The 23,359-nt window shown below is 44.1% G+C and overlaps 1 protein-coding gene across 2 annotated transcripts in view; it reads left to right on the top strand.

The window, feature by feature from the left end:
- Positions 1-23,359, top strand: part of SLC6A9 (solute carrier family 6 member 9) — a 69,339-nt gene that overhangs the window by 6,518 nt on the left and 39,462 nt on the right. The window contains exon 2 of one of the 2 annotated variants that reach the window (XM_061632705.1): positions 525-670. The exons of the other annotated variant lie outside the window; for it this stretch is intronic. Within the exon in view, the coding sequence (XP_061488689.1) occupies positions 641-670 (30 nt within the window). The 5' untranslated portion in view covers positions 525-640. The remainder of the gene's footprint in view (positions 1-524; positions 671-23,359) is intronic. 2 annotated transcript variants of the gene reach the window in all.

The raw sequence follows: 23,359 nt of genomic DNA, 5'->3' as shown, positions 1-23,359 counted from the left end.
CAATTTAAACCTCTCCATCCAGCACCCTAATGGGGATGCAAACCCTTCTTTGGTCACCAGATTGGTCATTTTATGAGCAGGGAGGGGCAATTATGGATGGATCAGCTGAGTGAGGAGCTGTGTTTGGCTGCATACGCAGCATATACTTAAGGCACATTCCCGCACTACTATCAAGGAATCCTGGAAATGTTATCTTATTCCTCACAGAGCTACAATTCACAGAACCCTTAACAAAGTACAGTTCCCAGGATCCTTTGCGAACGGGCGGTGGAAATGTGTGCTTTAAATGTATGGTGTGTATGCAGACTGAGGGAGTGTGTGTTCACACATGTGTGCAAGAATGTGGAGTAACCACACTGTTTGCCACACCCACCATTGGCATGTGGCCCCTGGAGGGCTGACTAAGAGTGATTGTGGCTCTTGGGCCAAACATTTTAGCCATCTCTAATTTGGAGGGATGGAGGCAAGGCTTCTCTGTTGTTGTTTTCATTTTCTCTAACCAGTGCCCTTTTGCTTCTCCACAGCTTTCTGTCTCTTTGGTCTAGTTTGCACTGCCATCTGAGCTTTCTCTGTAGCCTGGGAAGTGTAGCCAGCAAGACGGATAGCGGGCAGGTGGGCGCCCACATCACGGCCCTCAACCATGGCAGAAAAATGTAGCGAGAGCTTGCTGGTGAGTTTGTTGGGATCCTTTGTGGATTCTGGAATATCAGGACTGGGTTGGAATATGTGACACCTTTTTGGGGGATGAGAGGATCCATGGGTCTGGGGCAGGGAGGAATTGTTGTTATTTAATTTAATTTGAGAATGCTGCTTTTCTACATAGATGTGCCCAAAGTGATTCCCAACACAAAAACAGGAATACATATCAAAGCAATGTTATAATAAACTTTTTAGGACCAGTTTATTTCAAATCATGATACAGCAGTCTACATGAAGCAATTTGTTTCATTAATGCTATTGTAACATAAAAAAATCATTGCAAAATAGACAGCACAAATCAATCAAATTCAATAACAGTTTATATCATTTATCCATTGTTAAAATTCATAAGCCAGAATCAGATACGATAAAGCTTTCCAGTGCCGTCAGGTATCAATAAACGATATAATCAGCAGCAGTTCCTCAGAATCGTCAAGTGCAGGAAAAAGCATCCCTATATCTTAAAGCAGTGATTCCCAACCTGGGGGCCGTGAACAGTAAAGAAATGAATTATTTATTAATTTTTTTAAAAAAAGTTTTTACTCTCTGGATGCTGTCTGCTCCCCACTGCTACTGCAGATGACACCTTCCCCTTGCTTCAAACAAGAAGGGAGGACTTTTGCTAAAGTGCCAGAACATCTCTCAGGCGTGCCGAGGGCAGGCATCTCTCTATAAAATTTGTGGCAGATGCCAAAGGAGAGGAGACTGAGGGTGGAACTACCAGGAAGAAGTGGGGATTACTATCGTTGACTCGTGTCTCCTTGCACTGCTGCTCCTGATGACGCCGTTACTCAGAATGAGACGAGAGGGGTTTTTGTGAAGCAAAAATAGGCAAGGCTGCAAGGAAAGGCTGCTTTCTCTTTCCTGATAGCCTGCCTGCCTGCCTTTCTTGCTGCTTCACTGCCACCTCCTTTTAAAAATTATTCTTATTTGCAAGGCTGCTCAGATCTTGCCTTTGGCCCAGACTGAGCCAAGGAGCAGTGAAGAAGGACTTGCTTGCCCCCCCATCTCTGGGGCTAAGTGTGTGTGCCAGCATCCCCTCTTTCTTCCACCTACATTCTGCCCCCCAATCACTCCAAGATGCTGTGGCAGTTGAGCGTTCCCCCCTCCCACATGCCCAAATGCATGCACGCCGAAGATGCTTGCAGGAGGGGCAGGTGTGTTTGTGTGTCTATGTGCTGATCTGTCTTCTGTCCCACTCTCATTCCCCAAGTGCAGGCTAACCAAGTCATCAGTTCTGATGATCATCCCAAGGCCTAAAAGCACTAACCTCCATCTGTCCACCCTTTTGTCTTCACAATCTAGCATCCCCACCACTACCACATTGCTGCTTCTTGATTGTTGTTGTTGTTATTTTAAAAAAACTCAGCAGGTTGGCTGAGAGTGGGGCCCACATAATGCAGCTGAAATGTATTTATTTATTTAATTATTGTATTTATATCCCACCTTTCCCCCAAATTGCTCAAGGTGGTGCACATGGTTCCCTCCTTTCCGTTTTATCTTTACACCAACCCTGTGACATAGGTCAAGCTGAGAGACTGTGTCGGGCGCAAGGGCACCAGTGGGCTTCATGGCTGGGTGGGGATTTGAACCTGGATCTTAGTCCAACACTGTAACCCACTGGTGTTAGGAGACAGGACTGTACATCTTCAGATTATGTGTGTGTGTGGGGGGGGAGGAGGATACCAGTTTGATAAACCTTTGCATTAAGAAAAGAAAGCAACTCCTCCCTATCTGCAGGGAGCTTTTTATGCAAAGGGATAATTGGAGATGTGATTTTGCCACACACCATTTTTTCAGTTAGCAGAGACTAACATTATAATTAGCATGGGGGGTGTCACAACATTTTTTGAGCTTACAAAGGGGGTTCCACACTCATAAATGTTGGAAACCACTGTCTTAAATTATAAAGAGTGCTAGATGCAGATGTGTCATAACAATCTTAAGTACAACAGAAGTGTTGTGGACATAGAATTGGAGAATTTCCAAAACGAAAACCCTCTTGGGGTAAGGCTTTCTAAACAACTCAGCATCACCTAGTCCCTAGACTTACCAGGTACTGTTTAATCTTTAAAAACCCAAGGTCACCCAGTGAGCTTCATGGCTAGGCAGGGATTTGAACCCTGGTCTCCCAGGTCCCAGTCCAACACTCGAACCATGACACCACAAAATCAGGACGGGGAGAACCATGTTTGTGTACGACCTTGAGCTCCTTGGAGGAAAGGTTGGGTATGTATGTATGTATAAATAAAAGAAATCCAGCCATCTTGGGCCACAGTCTCCTCATCTGGGCTGAGGCATGAGAATTTGCTGATTATCTTATACCTACCTATAGCAGGGGCCCCTCTGTTCCACTGGAATGCATCGTGCCATTATGCTTGGAGGGAGCATCTGTGTAGGCCCCTCCCTAATCCCAGTTCCCAGATTGTGCACCTGCCCTTATCAGGCAGAAGGGTGGGAAACTCCAGGACACTATAAACAGCATTTACCAAATTATGTCCCAACTGATTGCTGTTGGAAGGAGCGGAGTCAAAAAGTGAAGGAAGCTATCCTGAATTCAAGTCTTGCCTGTGCTGGGTGATACTTACTGCTACATTTGGGGACTGCCAAGTGTCTTTATGTATGTGGAAATATCAAAGGTTGGGTCTAAGTATTGGGGCATGCCCAGCCCAGATGTGGTTGGATATTAGGTTGTTCTGCTATTTTCCTGGGCTGTGTACTCTGTCAGTGGAAACTAAGACACCAGCTTCGCTGCCCCATTGCTTCTTGTGTCTGTCCCTTTCTTCTACCTCCCAAAAGCCTGGGAAGAGTAAGGCAGGATGTGCCTACCTCAGCTGTCTTTCACCAGAGTTATTTTTCAGTCAGAGGTAGAATGATGGTGCTCCCTCTGAAGTGCTGTAATGTCACCAAATATTGTGAGGGAAACATGCAGAGTCCAGCAGGTGGGGAAAGTTTGCCTCCACCCACTCCGCTACTTTGTTTGTATTTTGTATTTCCAAGTTTACTGAGAACAAGGTTCCCAGGAGATGCCTAAAATAGCATGCACCCCAGCCAGGGGGCACCATGCCAGTTTCAGGCCTGGAACATGTGGGGGAAGGGGAGCTTGGATAGCTGCAATAGATACACACACACCACAGAGTCCCTTGCATTCCATCCATAAAGACTGCAGGTCTTCTTTTCTGCAGTGTTTCAGAAACTCTTGCATTCCTTTGCATATTTCCTCTTATGCAGCTGCTTTATGGTTTTTCTTCATATTGTCCAAGCAAACACAGAGGACTCGAACTCTTGCTTTCTTTCATACAGTCTGTGATTCTCTCACATATATACACACACATCATTCCCCGCCCCCACTATACACACACACATACAGTATATGCAAGCACACAAGGCAGTATGCAACTAAATTAGACAAGCGCAAGTATTTCCACTTGTGCAACAGGACTTCCCCCTTCTCCTCCCCCCTACTCATGCCCTGTGCCATCCCCAAATGTGCTCCAGAGGATTGGGAAAAAACCCTGAACATATTTAGGGGGTGCCCAGGTACAGGAGAGGGAGAAATCTTTGTTGTGACTGAAGTTCACCTTAGCACTGCATACAACATGCACTCACAGGATGGTGCCCTCCACAGTGCTGCTTTCTGGATCATCTCCGTTCAACTGAACGTGGATCAGCTGATTAGGATAAACAAGCCAGACCAGCCAGCATCAATCCAAATAAAAGGTGGTGATGGTCACAAGGGAGCACCATCCCACGTGCTGTTCTGTGTTGTGCTGCAAGTTGCAACCTGGATTGGCTTGATCTGAGTGTGAAAGTACTCAGATTCACATGCTTGCCTGGCTGTGGGACACTCTGGACTGTGCACACTGCTTTTGGGAAGCATCCCAGCAGGCCTGCTAATGTATGCGTATGTTTGCACATGCACAGATACAAAGAGCACCCTCTATATTGCACTGCTGCTTGTGTGCATGGTGTGTATTGGCTTGCACACCCTTGCTTTCTTCCCTTGACATGGCTCTAATACTGCTGTGAGGCAGTGCTCTAGCTGCTGTTTGTACCGCTGGAGCCCTTTGTCAATGCCATTTTGTTCCCTGGGGTGGGTTGTACAGGGTGTGCAGCGGGAGAGCCCAGTGTAGCTTTGCAGCGCCAAATCTGTTCTGAGTCAATCTTTTATCAATTCTGGGAGTCAAATGTTGTTTTATTTTTATTTATTTATTATTTTATTTATATCCCACCCTTCCTCCCAGCAGGAGCCCAGGGCGGCAAACAAAAGCACAAAAAACATTTTAACCATCATAAAAACAGACTTTAAAATACATTAAAACAAAACATCTTTAAAAACATTTTTTACATAAGGTTTCAAGACTTTTTTAAAAAGGTTAAAAACATTGGTATTTTTTAAAAAAAGTTTTAAAAACATATAAAAAAGCAATTCCAACACAGAAGCAGACTGAGGAAGAGGGGGTGGTGTTCAGTGCTAATCCTACTCAAAGTTAACCCACTGAAGTTAATAGACATGAATAACCTAGGTTCATTAACTTCAGTGGGTCTACTCTGAGCAGGACTTAGTTGAATACAGCCCAAGAGGTTCGTAGAGGCTACTAGGACAAGGAAAGAAGGGGGTGAATCAGAAATGCTCTGCAGTTCTAACCTGTTGACCCTTCCATTCAGGAGCCCCTGCTTAGTCCCATGTAGTGTCTCTAGGTCACTGGGGCAGCAGAGCTTTCTGGCCACAGGAAAGAGGCTAATCTCCTCACTGAGCTGTCTCAACATTGTTGAAATAGCAGCACAAACTGATCACCCACTAATCCCCTATCCCAAGACAGGAATAGCATCTTGGAGTCAACAGCTTCTCCTTGAGGTTCAGGGAAAGAATGGGACAGTGCTCTTAGACCCTTCTTTATTTATTTATTTATTTAATATATTTGTATGCCGCTTTTCATCACCAGGTGACCTCAAAGTGGCTTCCATAGCAAGAACAAAATAATATCTTCTTGATGGAGGAGGAGGAGGAGGAGGAGGAGGAGGATCATTAGGCAGCTCCCTTACTTAAGGACCTTAAGGTCTGCTCTCACCTTACTTGCTAACATCTACATGCCTAAGCAAATAAACAGGACCCTGAGAAACTGCAAAATTTTCCAGAAAGAGACAATCAAAGAGGTGGTCAAAGGTGCATAAAACCCTGTTGGTCACCTCTTTCATCTCTTTGCGTCCTGGTCTTCATTTCCAAATCATCCTCTTGGGTAGTTCTTCTTTCCTGAGATGAACATTGGCCTATTTGTGGCTAGATGGGATTTACCCCCAGAAGAAAATCCTCCCTGGCTGTTTCCTAGATTCTCCATCATGAAGATATACTTTTTATATCTCACTACATGTTACACTTGTCATAATGCCTATTTCTGAGAGATATAGAGCAAGATAATGATGGTGTTGTGGGTGAATAGTTTTGGGGTACTTCTTTCTGGAGCAAGAGTAGACTCTTCCCTATCTTATTGCATGTGTCATCATGAAACTGGCTCCAGCAGGAACTCTTGTTTGGGGATCTTTCGGACTGACTGTGATCTGCAAACTCTGTCTGTGCAGCTGCACAGTCACTTTGCTCTATGTTGGCTGTGGATGGACATAAAGGCTGTAGACTAAGAGACATTGTTGACACACACTGAGATCCAGAGGTGGTAGTGATAAGTAGCTTTGGATGGACACTTCCAATCCTGTACTCCTCTGGCACTCCTTGGGTTGTATTCAGCTATCCTACACAGAGTATACCCATTAAAATTAAAGAGCCTAAGTTACTTGTGTCATTATCTTCACTGAGTCTACTCTGAGTAGCATTGCATACCACCCTTTGCGTCCAGCATCAGCTAACTGTGCCAGTGGGGGCACTGCTGTAAACATGGATAGAATGGCCAGGTACTTGCTATGCCTAGAGGTGCCTTTCACCAAAGTGACGTTGCTTGTATCAGTCTGACATTGTGGAAAATTATAGTTTTTCAGCCCATAGAGGAGACAAGGCAAGCTGGGCACAGAGCCACACACAAGATTGTCCGTACCAGCTATGTCATCCCCTACCCCCTACCAATTGCTCAGTAGTAGCATCTATTTTGTGGACTTGATTAGTGTTTCAAGAATTGGGTTTACATGTGTCTGTGGAGCAATCAGGTCTGTCTGTCTGGCCTCTGCCCAACTCAGTCAGCTACTGGGCAATCTGTGGGTGCAGAGATTTTCTGCCACTCGGGCTACTGTGTATTTCTTGCTTCCAAAAACTATTTTTCAGGGAGAAGGAAAAAGGCAGGCCATTGAGGAGCATCTAGGGTGGATGCCTGCCCAGCCATTGCTGAACTCTGTGTCTATTCCTCATTCTGTATGAATTTATTATGCTCCTCTCTGGCATTTCAGGTCAGCCCCACTTATTCCCCAAACTGGCATGGATGTTTCTCCTTGCATTTTCTTGGTAGTGGCACTTTGACTCTAGACATTTCAAGAATGCTACTCTAGGCCTTGTACTGGGCTTGTTTTTATCATCCAGGGAACTGCAGCAGAGCTTGCCTCAAACCCAGAGCCCTCCATGGTGCATAAGAAAAATGAGAAAAAGGATTGTAGCCTTTTTTTTCTTTTTTAAAAACCACACCCCTTAGCAACTACTGCTTCTTGTCTTACATTTTCATAGTGAGACTGATAGAAAAAATCATGTGTTCCAATGTCCAACAAGAATCTTGGTTTTTTTTTACCCATTCCAAACTCTTTTGTAAAAAGTAAACTTTCACACTATTATTGTCTCCCAAGTTTCCCTTCCCCATTCATTCTCTCTCTTTCTGAAGAGGTGAAATCCCTCAGAATTGAGCTGTTCACCTTAGTAGTATATTGCCCAATAGGCACTGTGTCTGTTTATAATAAACCGACAAGATTTTATAATGGAACAGATGTGCATCAAAATAAAAAAACCCTCACATTATCTAATCTACATTTGATTTCCTAATCTCATATTGCAACACTTACCTTCCAACGTATCGGTATGGGGGTGAAGGGAGCATCCTCCCATTTTAAGATGTCTGCTAAAACATGAAATGACAGATTTCTAGTCTTTGTTGTTGGTGTCCAAACCAGAGAACTCTTTCCCTTGCTGGAAAAATGCTGCTGCTAAGATCAGCTCAGCTCTGCATTCCCCTATTCTCCCCTAAGCATCAAATACATACCCTGCTTCCTGCAGGAAGATGCGTACATGCTAGCTTTAAGACATCTTTCACACGCTGGGTGGAAGCTCACAAAAAGTCTTGAGAAGATAATTGATTTAGTGCAGGTACTGGGGAGCTGGGATGAATTCCTGCAAATAAACTTGTTGAGGAGACAAAACACGAGGAGCCTGAGTCAGAGTCTAGTTACACAGAGCAAACATCAAGAGTGTGTATCATTAGAGCAGAGCTTGACAACGTGGTGCCCTCCAGATGTTGCTGGACTCCCAACTCCCACCATCTCCAACCATTGGCCATGCTGGCTTGGACTGATGGGAGCTGGCTACCCCTGAGTTATTGCATAGCTATTTCTACACACTTTGCCCATTCTAGCAGAGCACACAGAGGGCATTCCCATACTTGTTATTTTTGGGAGGGATTTAATCACATCCTGGCAAATTCAGGTTGTGAAATTATAGGTGCTTGGGAAGACTTGAGCAAGAAACCTGCTTCTCGAAAAGATCAGACTTTTTGTAATAAGAAAAGGTATAGGAAAATGTATTAGAAAGAGTGGGGTGACACTTGCTTTGATGCAGCGCTATCTAACCTCCATGCAAACAAGTCAGAATGAAATGTCCCTGCATACAATCTGGAATGAATTTCCAATAAACATGTTGTCTGGAAGCATCCAGAGATAACAGAAAGGCACAGTGGTGTAGTTATCTGGGGGTGCAGGGGTTTGTATACCCCTTACTGTTTGGGGAGCAGGATCCCAGCACGGTCCCAATGCACAAGCTGATCAACATGAAAGGGGAGCATGTGTAAGTGAAAAGTGAGCTTTGTGGCAAAGTATCTTGGTCTCCCAAAGCTTGCCCCACATTTGGCTTCATTTCAGAATTCTTAAAATCAAAACGTTTCTGGCACCGTTTTAGCCCCTAGAGCAGCCTTTCCCAACCAGTGTGCCTCCAGGTGTTGTTGGAGCACAATTCCCATCTTTCCTGACCATTGGCAATGCTGGCTGAGGCTGATGAGAGTTGTGGTCCAACAACATCTGGAGGCACACTGGTTGGAAAAGGCTGCCCTAGAGAGACAGATTGAGTGGGATGGAAGCCTATGCACACAGCAATTTTATTCTGGTTCTGTCTGTAAATGCAGAAGAAATGGTGAATCTTAGGGGTGTGGCTGTGAGGCGGCATGCTGTGACTATCATGCAGGGACCTTGCACTTCTGAATTTGCCATTACACTACTGGAAAGGCAATGGTATATTGAGATGGGAAACTATTATCTGTTGGGTGTTGGCTCTGCTTCTTGGGACTGTGCTCTGGAGCTGATTTTTGGAGCAGTTCGTGTCAGTTCTCACTGAGAAATTGATCATAGGTGGGAGAAAAACGTGGTATGGCATTTCTCCTTTTCAAGGGCTTGCTGCGGTGATGGAAAAGGCTTTCAAGTGCCTTGGTGAAAGGCAGTATCAACACTTTCGGAGCCCACTGAAGGGATGGCAGGGAAATGTTTAAAGCCTTATGTGCCAGCAGGATGTCTTTGAATGACTTGAATCCTGCTCTTCCTCCCACCCCCACCCCAGTTCTGCAAATGGGGCCATCTTAGTACAACTTGCAAACACCAGGATGTTGGGAAGACCTGAGAAAAACAGCTCTATCCCACTGCTTCCTGAGTCCGGATGGATAAGACTTGGGCTCCAGCCAGCTACAGCATTCCTCTGGGCTGTCCTCAGTGGGATTGGGGCCCAGACAGTGCAGGGGGGTGGGTAGAAGTTGCAATATTGTATAGCGGACTGTAGCACCTCTGATACCACTAGGAGCCCTGATTCCCAGGGAGCTGTCAGGAGACACAATGAATCCTGGAGAGGGTACTAAGCAGAAAAGAGGGAGTGCTGGGCTCTTGAGGCAGCTGCCTTTTTTACTGGAATGGAGATCCATTCACAAATTCGCTTTACTGCCCTGACACTGCCTGAGGGGTATGTGCGTGTGTGTGTGTGTATATATACGTGTGGTTTTCTTCTCCAGATGAGAGGATGCATTTCCCAACACCCCAGCACAAGTCAGTGCCAAACACTCTCTCGCTTGTTTTAAGGACATTATGTTTTGTCCTCGGATTTGCCGTTGCTTTGTTTGTACAGCAGCCCCTGCCAGCGCCTCCTGACTCCTGGGCAGATTCTCTGACTGTTTGGGGGCTTGCAGCATCTGCTGGGGGACTTTTGGGGGGGGCAAAATGGCAGGGGCATTTGTAGCATATCTTCCAGTGGTGGCCCAGGCAGTTGTGTTCTGCTTAGCTGTGGGGTACAAGCCTATGGGGGAGTTTTGCTTCTGATGTTGAGAGATTTAAGTAGCAGCCCCTGGCTCATGCATGCTGGCCTCTGGCCAAGACACCCCCCACCGTGGGTCCTGAGTCTTTACTAGACTGCGGAAGCTCCTCTGCCTAGAATAATAAGGGGGGAGCAAAAGGAGGGGGGTTGATGAGGATTTTCTGCCTGAGCAGCCCTAGAGAATTGAGGCCCAGCCTGTCAGCAGGGCCTGAGAAAGTCGCCTGAGGATGTATGCGTCTGGCACAGGCCTCTTTCTTCCCCACCCCTTGCCCCATGTTGTCCCCCAGAATGGAAGAGACAAGAGCTACCACCTGTGAGTAGGGCGACTAGATAGATCCCCATTTCATCCTTTTGAAATGCTCATACCATGCCCTGTTCCTGATATCCACAGTGTAATCCAGGATCGATGGCACTCAGCTGCACCAGCTGTCTTTCTGGTCAGGCATTGGTGTGTTGGGGGGCGAAGCAGGGCTTCTGTTACCCCAACATCTCAACACCTCCATTTGGGCCTGACGCTAGTGTTGAAGCCTTGCATACTGAGAGTTCTTCTCACATCAGTTTTAGCCCCTGTATTGCAGTGTGGTTCCAAGAGGTGTTCTGCTTGAAATAATATTTGTGGGATCACTCTTTCCCTCTTCCTCTCCCCTGATCTGCATGAACTGAATGGAAACTTAGAGACTGTTCCTTGAATCATAATCTGGTCGGTGCTTTCCATAAAACTCCTGTCCACCTATTTACCTCTTATCTATCTGTGTTATTGGTCGGTGTCCCATCACATTGCATAATCATCCTGGCATTCCAGTCAGGGGTTCTGCAAATATGCTTGGCTGTTGTCATGCAACAGAATACAGAATAAACAGTTAATATGCACAAAGCTCTCCTCCAGCACCACGTTTCAAATGAGTTTATTTTTCTCTTATCCGCCTTTTTCACTGTCCAACTCTCACATCCATACATAGAGATCGGGAATACCATGGCCTGAATGATCCTGACTTTGGTGTTCAGTGATACAACTTTGCATTTGAGGACCTTTTCTACTTCTCTCACAGCTGCCCTCCCCAGTCCTAGCCTTCTTCTGATTTCTTGACTATTGTCTTCGTCTTGGTTAATGACTGTGCCAAGGTATTGATAATCCTTGACAAGTTCAATGTCATTGTCAACTTTAAAGTTACATAAATCTTCTGTTGTCATTACTTTAGTCTTTTTGACGTTCAGCTGTAGTCCTGCTTTTATGCTTTCCTCTTTAACTTTCATCAGCATTCGTTTCAAATCATTACTGGTTTCTGCTAGTAGTATGGTGTCGTCTGCATATGTTAAATTATTGATATTTCTTCCTCCAGTTTTCACACGTCCTTCTTCTTGGTCCAATCCTGGTTTCCGTATGATATGTTCTGCGTATAGATTAAATAAATAGGGTGATAAAATACACCCCTGTCGATAACAAAGGTTAAAACAATTATAAATTGCACTTCTCATACAGTCCCATTCAGGTACATCCCAACCCCATATTTGTGCCAATATTCTTTCTTCTTCATCACTTTTGATGGAACTGTGGAGTTGAGGAACTGTGGAATTTTGCTTGCAGAATCCTTTAATGCACAATTCTTGATTCTACCTGTGTTCTCATTTGGGTTCTTCTTCCCTTCTGGTTGGGTGGTTGTGGTGATGGGCGATGGGAGATTCATTGAACTGAGTGGTCTTATTCTATTAGATCAAGTCCATGGAAACTATATCAAATGCCACTAGGGTATAACTGACTATCTGGAGAGCAGTGTGTGCAGTTAGCCAGTATGATGGGCACAATTCCCAGTGCTTTAAGACACATGCAAGGTTAAAAATGGTAACAACCTAAGAAGTCCAGACTGAACATGTGTGTATATGTGCATGGAAGAGGAATGTCCCTTTGCTTGTGTGTTGCTAGCTTGTTCTTTTTGGTTTTCTCTTGACCAAATTATATCCATGTTTTTCTTGTTATACTCGCAGAGCTGGATTTTAAGCTTTCAGCTGGCCATATCCACTTGTCTAGATGTGTATTACATAAAATCCATACACATTCTGTTTTGCTATTAGCAGTTTTTAAAAGCTGTTTTATTGAAGTGTGCAAAAATCCATGGTTCCAAATTGATGGTCTAAGTAATAATGTTTGATTGGCTAATTGCTGTTACATAGACATCCCTTCCAGATGCTCTCTAAGTGTTTATCATCCCCTCCTGGACAGTAGCCTTACATCCTCCATCATGGTAACTCACCCTTAAGCCTTTGTCCAGTGTGTATAATCAAGGCTGCATACACACCATACCTTTAAAGCACATTCCTCCCTGCCTGAAAGAATCCTGGGAACTATAGTTTGTTAAGGGTGCTGGAAATTGTAGATCTGTGAGGGATAAACTACAGTTCCTAGGATTCATTGTGTGTCTGTGTGGCAGGGAAATGTGCTTTAAGGTGTGATGTATACATAGTCAAAAATGTTTCTCCCCTCTGTTTATTTATGGGGTTTTCAAAGATACTAACAGTAACAATAAATTACTAAGTGTTGAGCCCCAGGTGACCCAAGGGGGGCTGGATCAGGAGGTAGGGGACCCCCAGGGCCCCTTCCCAGCGCAGAGTGACTCTGGGGGGGAGCTCTTCAAGGGCGCATCCCCAGCTCTGCAGATGGGAGAGTTGTCAGATGTGGAGGATGCTCCTGAAGATCTGGGGGGAGGAGACACGACCAACCACTCTCTGATTCGCACGGAAAATTTGCCCGCTAATGTGGAGACTCCTCCCTTGCCAAGCAACCCAGGAGAGCCGTTGGAGCAAGATGTTGCGCACGTTCCAACTCCGCCCCAGGATTCCTTGTCTGGCCCTTCAAACGCCTCCCTGCCAGAAATGTCTCCTCCCCCTTCAATGGAGCCGGCACCTGAGGAGTCTAGACTGTCCGATGAGCAGACGTGTGCTCTGTCACCTCGTGTGCGCTGCCGAGAAAAGAGGCTTGGCCAGAGGGTGGTCCCGCGCAGGAGTCAGAGATTATGAGCGAAAACCTTTCCTACTTCAGCCTGCGTCCCCCTGATGCTGCTGCTGAGTCAACTCCCCTTACATGCTGCAGAGTAAGACTGAGTAGTTTAGTTAGGAATTACAGTGAGCTAGTTAGCGAAATCTATGAGACGCCTTGCCTTCGATGTTACTCTAATAAAACAGGAATTAATTCCAGTCTCGCCTCCATTTCATGATTCTCACTCTGGGCAGGACACTAAGACACTAGCCCCTCCACTCTCTCATGCCCCTCCACACCCACCCACCCATTGTTCCTTACAGGCAGCCTCTATATTTCACTCCCTACACAGAACTTCAGGGAGAGTTTTAAATTAACTATAGAAATTTGAGTGGAGTTGAACTTTGATAATGGCTATGTCAAAAATGTTTTTTATTGTTTCATTGCGACTCATGAAGTCACTAGCTATGAGCTCCCCCCTCCAAAAAAAAGGATGTGGAGAAAATTGAGTAGATACCTGCATGGCTGCCCTGTCATTTTGCTGCCTGAGGCAAAGATGGCGCCCCCGCCACACACACTCTTCATGTACAGAAGCCAACTTGACTGGCAGTGGAATCTTCAAGCCTGGTGATGTGGTCAGCATTCTCCATTGCTCCTCAGGGCAGCAGGGCAGTTATGGGAGGTGCAGGCCAGGCCAGACACAGCAGAGGGGTATCTCCAGCAGAGGGGAATGGCCAGGGGAGCTCAGGAGGAGTGGTTGGGAGGGCTGCTGCCATTAGCTCCCAGCATCGACCACACGACTGATTCCCTCACTTTGCATAAGGATAGGGCTGACCTGGATACTTGTTTGGAATCCACCTTGAAAAGTGCTGCAAATGAGGCTTGTTTCCTCTGTAGCCGAGACACTATCCAATGCACATTTCCTTTGGAGTCAGTCTTGCTGAACTCATTGAGGTTTACCTCTATTTAAACATGCATAAGGGCAAACTGTAAGAATAATAACATTGTCTACATACCAATAGAATAATGCCAGCCCTTTACATTGTGATGCATGATCTCCTTGTTACTATGGAGGTTGTGTTGGTTTCCTATAAAGGGTTTTTAAGGGTAGGGTAGGGTTTGTTCAGATACTGTTGAAGATTGCCCAAATGTTTCTCTCAAGGGAAGCTGTTCTCCTGTTGCTGGCAGGACTCCAAGACTGAAAATAACCCCCAGCTAGGAGAAAAACAGTTGGGGAGAAGCTGTTTCAATAGAGGAAGCTGGATAGAAGCAGAGTTTTGTGCTCCCTCCTACCTCCCCTCCTGTCTACACTTGAAATGGGCCTCAGCCTCCTGCTATGTAGGAAATTAGTACAACGTGAATTGTGACACTTGACTCATGCTGCCAGAATATCTCATTTAGTATCATATTTTAATCTTTGTTTTCTTATATGCGTGATACTGTTACATCCCCCCCCCCATTAATAAACTTTATTTGCTCTTCAAGAGCATTCTCTTTGCTCTGGGATGTTGAAAAGGTCTTGCCTTCCAGAGCACCTTATCCACAATATATGCAAAGCATTGAACTGTTCTTCTGGATCATGGAAGATGAGATTTAAAAGTCCGTTGTGTAAAATCGGAAGGAGAAAAATGCATAGACTTTATCAAGCTCCATAGGATCCGCACCAGATATTCCTGCTTTGATGTTAATCAGATTTGTTTGTCAGACTAGATACAAATGTGTAAGGAAGTGGTGACAGCTACCCTGGTTGAGAACCATAGTAAAATTTGGTTACCTCACCATTGTCTCATTCATTAAAAGTCACCCCAAAGCTGGCTCTGTGTATCACAAACATGTTGGCACCAGCTGATCAGCCTTGAGTCTGCGGTAGCAAGTGATTTAGAGCATTTGACCTATGCATACAAGATGCAAACTGAGTAGAAACTAACTTTGGAAGTGATGTTTGTTTACATACATTCACATCTGAAAATTCAAAGTTTCCATCATGGAAGTTTGCTGAGAGATCCTCAAAGGTTAGGTCTTTCAGAGACGCATAAATTGGGACCCATAGATTGTTCCTTTCACCTGTATAATTGCTTGACTCTTTGCATAAGTGTGGTATATATCATACAGGGTGGTTAGAAACAGAATACTGACCTTGACTTCTATTTTAAGTTAGTGCCATCATAAATATGCTAATAAGAATAAGGCTGCAATCCTGTGCCCATGTACCTTGGAGTGAAAGCCGTTGAACTGAGTGGACTTAGGGTAGAGACACATTTACTACTCTGCCAGTTCCAGTGTGTTTCCACCCCTCTTTTCTGAAAACAGGGGCCTATGAAGCTAGTTGAACCCCGCTCATTTTTATTGTAAAACCTGGTGGGATCAGCTTGAGTGCGTTTTTTTCAAAAAAAATGCTTCAAAAAGATTTTGCAGCTGATCGGCAGATCAATCCATTGCCCTTCCAGGTGTAGCCAATTGCTGTAGTTGACTAGTGTACTCACAGCCTGAGCAGGCAGGTATAGACTGATTACTGAAATTAGAAAGTAACTGATTGAAATCATGGCGGCTTTCTGTAATGCTGTGGGACCAGATGTTCAGCACCAATATGCGTAAGTTCTTTGATGTTGCATGCTCAAGGTGTGTTTAAGGTGTGTTAAAGCCTGCATCCTTAGTCCCCCCTCCTTCCTTTAACATGTTTTCCATAATCACAGTGTATTATATCCTCCTACCCCTGCAGTTACATTGATTTGGGATCATAAATGGACTGTATTGGAACAGGAGTTTACCTTGATGATGACCTCTTTACATCTCCCAGGATCAAGCACATGCAGCTCTCCCTCTGTTGACTTCAGATTGTGAAGTTGTAGGAAAACACTGATAGCTTGAAGAGCTGCCACACATTTCCTCATATGGGAGACCAGGAATATAAAGTGCAGTTTTTTTTCCTGATAGAAGTAAAATAGATGGAAGTCAGGTCTTAGGTGTAAAGGGCAAAAAGCATCCTGGACATATTAAATAACTTTAAGCTGTTCAGGGTTTCTGATGGTCTGAAATATGAGTGGAAGATATTTTAAGATATACAGATCTGTCTTTATTTTGGCATAAACATCCACTGCCAGGTTGCTCCCAGAGAACTTAAAACATGTAAAAGTAGATAAGTTAATTGGATTGTTTTCTATTGATATAGCATCCAGAACTGTTCATCTGCCAGAGGGGAGGGTTGTGTTATCTTCAGAGTTTGCATACTACTTTACCACAAAAAGTTGCTCTAATAAAAGTCATCACTTTTTGATTATGGTCACTTCTAACTCAGCTTCCAAAAAGCTTGACTGAATTGTAGTTGCACATATGTCGTTTATCTAATCTCTATATGTGGCTTTGGTCTTCCTATGTTGTTAATATATGACAGTTAATTGTTAATATATGACAATATCAACAGTACTGGATTGGATCTAGACTCAGTCTTGCTTAGAGTAGGCCTGTTTATATCGGTGGAACTTAATGTTTACAAAATAACTGAATATGCAAATATACCTCTTTGGGTCAAGAGTTAGTGGAGAAGTACAGTTTACAACCATGGGTGACTACAGCCATTCCCTGACTTTTGACTCCAGCATCTGGCAGTTGGGAGCATGCTGCCTCCAAACATGGAGGCTCCATTGTTAGCTATCATTCCAAAAGCCACTTATAGATGCTATTCCTATTTTTCCAAATCTTATTTATAAAAGGCATCTACAGTTGTAGCCATCATCATCCTGTGACAATGATTTATAGAAATTAATTGTACATCAGGTCTGAAATCCTTTACCCACTTACCTAGGAGTAAGCCCCATTGAACTTGGTAGGACTTATAGGATTATTCTGCACCTTGTACTTTCTGACCAACACTATATAGAGACCAGTCCTTCTAAATCACTTTTGGCAAAATTTGCATATCTGGCCATGGCAAGGAAATATTACTGAACTGAAATGGAGCAAAGATTTCTAATTTTCTAATCCTATCTTTTTCCACAAGAGATTATGCAGACAAAAGGTTCCATAGCAGCCAAGCTTGTTGATAGATTTGTATTTGCTCCTTACCATTGACTTCTATGTTGATGTGTTGGTCATGGGCTGCATGTTTGAGCATTCTCTGGCCTGGCTTTCACCACAGTTCAGGAAGGCTCTGATTCATGGGCTGGCAATATGTTTGCATTTGTGTTTAGGTTTCGATCATGCAATGCATTGCTGGTTGCTTTGTTAAAGCTACATCAGAAATGGGAAACTTTTTTGTGTTGAGTAATTGTGTTGAAGGGAAGTGTCCTGAGACTCATTGTCAGCGGCTGTTGTGGGAGTTCCCATATGTAAGCCATTGCATAAGGTTATTTCAGTTGGTCCCTGGATTTCGCACCAATGAAGCAGTAAACCAGACTTGATGGTGCTGCTCCAACACCAGTGCTGTTGGAGGATGAGATACGTTTGCACTTGGTGATATGTATATTCAGAGCTTGGAAGATTACTTTTAAAAAGTAATACAGTTACATGGCCCCCAAAAGTAGTAATTACCGTTACAATTACAATTGCTCTGAAATTAACTGATTACTTTTTCTCAAAAGTGATCACTACAGTTACATTTCAGTTACTTTAAAAAAAAAAGCCTATAAAGTGCTGGCTTTGGCTGCTGCACATCTAAGTAGCCTAAAACAACATTAAAAATAAACACACACATACTGAGGTAGTAGAATAATTCTTTTTATTCATGATAGCAATGGTGGTCTCTCCCCTGGGAAGGGAGGAGGGAAGGGAGGCAGAGGCCACTACTCAGATCTTTGCACGTCAAACCAAGTGCAACCCTCCCCCTCACTCAGCCAGCAAGCATATAATCTCTCTCATTTAACCACCTCCCGGACCCTGTCCTGCCACCAACTAAGGGACACTCACCCAAGCAAACATTTTCCCCTGGGATGCAAAAAAGTTAAAATACTGCAAATGCAGCACAGTAGCCAGAGAGGGTGGTGGAGGCCACTTTGTGTGCCAAGTGCAAGCACACACATGTTGTCATCTTTCATCTCCACAGTTCTTTATCTCCATTGTGCTGCTGCCTCCTTCTCCTCCTTTATCCATGTTCTTGCCCTCCGGCTCCTTTTCCCCTCCACTCCATTCTTCACCACCACTATCCATTTTTTTAAATAATTGTTTTCTCCACTCCACCCTGTCTCACTCTCCACCTCCTCCCTTGTCACCTCCTACCCACCCACAGACCATGATGATAATGAAAGTTAAAGAGGAAAGCATAAGAGCAGGACTACAGCTGAATGTCAAGAAGACTAAAATAATGACAACAGAAGATTTATGTAACTTTAAAGTTGACAATGAGGACATTGAACTTGTCAAAGATGATCAATACCTCCGCACAGTCATTAACCAAAATGGAGACAATAGTCAAGAAATCAAAAGAAGGCTAGGATTGGGGAGGGCAGCTATGAGAGAACTAGAAAAGGTCCCGAAATGCAAAGATGTATCAATGAACACTAAAGTCAGGATCATTCAGACCATGGTATTCCCAATCTCTATGTATGGATGTGAGAGTTGGACAGTGAAAAAAGCTGATAAGAGAAAAAATCAACTCATTTGAAATGTGGTGTTGGAGGAGAGCTTTGTGCATACCATGGACTGCGAAAAAGACAAATAATTGGGTGTTAGAACAAATTAAACCAGAACTGTCACTAGAAGCTAAAATGATGAAACAGGTTGTCATACTTTGGACACATAATGAGAAGACATGATTCACTAGAAAAGACCATAATGCTGGGGAAAACAGAAGGGAGTAGAAAAAGAGGAAGGCCAAACAAGAGATGGGTTGATTCCATAAAGGAAGCCACAGACCTGAACTTACAAGATCTGAACAGGGTGGTTCATGACAGATGCTCTTGGAGTCGCTGATTCATAGGGTTGCCATAAGTTGTGATTGTCTTGAAAGCACATAACAACAACAAAATTTGCAAGGAAAATAGTGCCCTCATACTGATGAGGCTGAAGATTTTAACTAATGAATTCTAATTCCAAATATAAACTAATGAATTCTAATTCCTAATACAATCTTGTCATGGTTGTAATACTCAGTGGCATGTAAAGTGGGTGACTATTTATTCAAATGTTATTTTCTGGTTCAGATCTTAATCCACGCTGGTCGGCATCTCACTCTACCTCTCTCTCTACTGAATGTTGCCATGAAAGAATTCCAGGTATCTTGGGAGCCTGGTACACAATTTCCAGGGTGCCTAACAGGACTTCTTGTGCTTGGGATGCAGCTAAATTGCTAGATTACGGGGGTGGAGAGAATGCAGAGTTTAATTCTGAACTGAGATGAATACACCCTGACTAGTTATAACAGTGATCCTCAGAGTAAACAAGATTTTCCTTCCAGTTTATATAAAAATTCATTATATGGCCCAGGGCAGGGGTTACCAATACTGTGCTCTCCAGATATTTTGGACTACAACTCCCATCAGCCTCAGCTAGCATAGTCAATGGTGAGCAATGATGTGAGTTGTAGGGCGAGCGGGGGGTGGGTGAGCAGGCAGGGGGCTGGCAGAGTGAGCAAGGGATGGGCAAGCAGGTGGGGGGGTGCGGGGCAAGCAGGGGCAGTAGGGCGAGTGGGGGGAGGGCAGGGCGGGCAGGGCGGTGGAAGAGCAGGGGTGGTGGCAGTAGGGCGAGTGAGCGGGCAGGCAGGCAGGTGGGGGGCGAAGGAGGGCAAGTGGAGATCCACCATCCGGAGTGAGTCTGGAGTTCACCCCTGCAAGCCAGAAAGGGTCTGTCTGTCTGTCTGTCTGTCTGTCTGTCTGTCTCTCTCTCTCTCTCTCTCTCTCCCTCTCTCTCCCTCTCTCTCTCCCTCTCTCTCCCTCTCTCTCTCTCTCTCTCTCTCTCTCTCTCACACACACACACACACACACACACACACACACACTCACACACACACACACACACCATCATCATCACTCACCTCCATAGCTCTTCACCTCCATTCTGCTGCTGCCTTCTCCTCCTTCATCCTTGCCCTCCAGCTTTCTCCCTGCACTGTCGAGTTTCATAGCAATTTTTTTTCTCTCTCTCCCCTCCACAACCCATGGTCTGGAACTTCTACCCTTGTGCCTCCTAACACAGAGCACAAGGGAAGAGTGACGCTACACAGAAACCCAGTTTGAGGCACATGTCTTTCGTCCACCAATCAGAGGAGTAGAGACTTCCCCTGCTCCCCCCCAAGTAACACCCAAAAGTAACGCTGAAAATGTTACCGTTGCTGCTCAAAAGTAAGGAAATTACTAGTTGTTCTATTACTAGCAAAATGTAATGAAGTTACCCACTCGTTACTTTAAAAAGTAATAAATTACAAGTAACTTGTTATTTGTAACGAGTTACTTCCAAGCTCTATGTATATTCCACAAAAATTCACTATACCATTTTATTCTGGTGGGACGGATTTATTATTGGCCCCGCTTATATGTAATGTGAGGAGTGAGACCTCATATCTGCAATCTCTTTTGCATCTTTTGGAAGTTGATGGTTCCTGCCACTGTCTCACACTCACTCTCATGCACATGCACGCATGCACACACACAGTAATAGACATGCCACATCCCCCTACTGTCTCTCTTAGTGATATAGATCAGGAGTTCCACCAGCTTCATTCTCATGGTCTGCAGCATGTCCACATTAAATATTCCTGTTTATTTTTTAATTGAATTTTATTACTTCTTTTATTTCTCATATTCATATTGGAATTCAAATTGTAATACAATAAAATATAATATGAGAAATAAAAGAAGCAATAAAAATACAATTAAAATCATACATCTAGCAGAGTGCACTACGATTGCTACAACAGGCAGAAACATCAGTTAAGTTATCCACCAAGACTATCACCAATTTTCAAGCAGTTGGTGTGTGTGTGTGTGTGTGGAGTTTGGGAACCTCTGGTATAGGTGAAATTATGGCCTTACATACACACAGTGAGGAATGTATCCAGACCCCATCTGTCTTCAATTGAATAGTTCTCTTTTTTGTACTTCTGTCTTGAACATTTACAAGACTCCCCTCCCCCACATTGTGCAACAGAATGTCAGCCCCCCTTTACTGCCCCTTTTAATGGTATGGGTGAAATTATGGCCAGATTTTCAGTTGACAGCAGGAATTTGGTTTCTGAGTAATGGAATGGAAGCCTGGCCACAGCAAAATGTCAATTGGAGTTGCATACCCATCTTTCTTTGCTTTACTAGCTGTTGGCCCATGTTTATTTTATTTATTTTAATATATGTACCTACTTTTTCCATTTTATAGTGAAATACATATTAAAAATAAAAACCACATAATATCATAGGTTAAATTTTTAAAAAGATAATAAAACAATTTTGGGTGGAGAGAAGAAAATGAAATCATGTATTAATTATGCCAAAGGCCTGCAAGAGCAAAAAAAAAGGGGGGGTATTTAAAATCAGTAAAAACAGGACAAGGGAAAACTCCCAGGGAAAGGAGTTCCACATCCTGGGTGCCACGACAGAAAAGACTCTTTCTCTTATTTCTACTAGCTGTATTTCTGAACATGACAGGCCCTGAAGAACAGGCTCTCCTACAGAACATAGTAGCTGAGTGTCGCTGTCATATGGGAGGAAGTGGCCCTTTAGGTATATAAGAGCATAATCCAAACCCCCACCTTCTGCCAGCAGGGCTGGGCAGAGTGGCAGAGCCACTGCCACTGCCACATCTGCAGCCCAGCTGCTCATGGTGGCAGAAGATGTGTGTGTGTGTGTGTGTGTGTGTGATTAGGCTTAGTGCTGTCGGATGATGGCAGCAAAACCTGCTCAGTCATCCAGAACTGGCTCAGCCTCAGTCCCTCCCTGCCCTCAGAATGCCCCATTCCACTGGCCTTTGCTGGCGGGGATACTGGCTGCCTGGCAAATGTTACTCTGGCGGGAGGCCAGCTCATGTGGCAGCAGATAGTGGGAGTGCACCTCTGCTCAATCCAGCCCCAGCCCCTAAGCCTGGCTTGAGATGTGTGGGGATTGGATTGCTTTCTGAGTCCTGAACCATCAAGGGCTTTAAAGGTGATAATCAGCATTTCGGATTGTGCCTGGAAATGAATAAGTAGCCAGTTCACTTGGTACAAAAAAAGAGTCACATTGTCTAAATAAACCAGCTCCTGTTAAGTGTAGCTGCTGTGCTTTGATCCACCAGCTGGAGTTTCCGGATACTATTCAAGGGCAGTGCCATGTATGTGTTACATTAATCCAGTCTGTGTAAGTAAGACATGTACAACTGTAGCCAGATTCCTTCCCTTCCTACTCTTGCCTGGAAATCTCCTACTTGTCACTAACAGTCTTTGGTCAGGGCCAATGCTCGTTTGTTATATCCTGACCCTGAAAAAGAACCATGTGCCTAGGAGTTAAAAAAAAAACTTTTGAAGCTTGCCCCCACTCTTTCTGGATTCAGGGAGTATGTATCCCTTTCATGGACACAACTGGGAAAGTGAGGCTCAGGGAATAAGAGGGGCCTGCTAGAAAGAGTGGCCTGCTATAAGGCGATGTGCTGACAGGATGTCAGAAGAAAAGATTTTTGTGGTTTAATTCTTGCTTAATCTCTTGGGATGAAGTTGGTGGGTGTGCCTAGTTGTGGATGCATGGAAGCCAAAATGTACAAACCACATGTGTGAGGGAAGAGTTAGTAATTCTTTTGTGGAGAATTTTAGTGTACATTTATTTAGTTTTGATGTATGTTCATTAACAAGTGACACACATAAGCACACTCCATTGTCCCCAGTGTATTATTTATTATTTATTTAAAATATTTATACCCCACCCTTTTTCCAAAGAACCCAGGGCGGCTTACAAAAATAATCATGAAGAGTTAAAACAGTAAATATACAGAATTAAAATAGTTAAAATGAATTAAATCAAATACAAGGTAAGAGTTAATTACCAATTCAATTAAAAGCCCGTCTGAATAGGATCGTCTTCACCTTAGCACGGAAGGAAAGAAGTGAGGAAGCTAATCGTACTTCACTGGGGAGGGAATTCCACAATCTGGGGGCAGCCAGTGAAAAAGCCATATTTTGTGTCTTTACAAGAGAAACTTGTGAAAAAGAAGGAGTAGAAAGTAAGGCCTCACCGGATGATCTCAGAGTCCGGGCAGGATCCTAGGGGGAGATACGATCTAACAGATTAGTCATTGTAATGTACACACAT

Source organism: Rhineura floridana, chromosome 6, assembly GCF_030035675.1.
Source record: "Rhineura floridana isolate rRhiFlo1 chromosome 6, rRhiFlo1.hap2, whole genome shotgun sequence".
NCBI lineage: Eukaryota > Metazoa > Chordata > Lepidosauria > Squamata > Rhineuridae > Rhineura > Rhineura floridana.
Note: the sequence above shows the minus strand (reverse complement) of the source record. Positions and strands in the feature narration are given on the sequence as shown.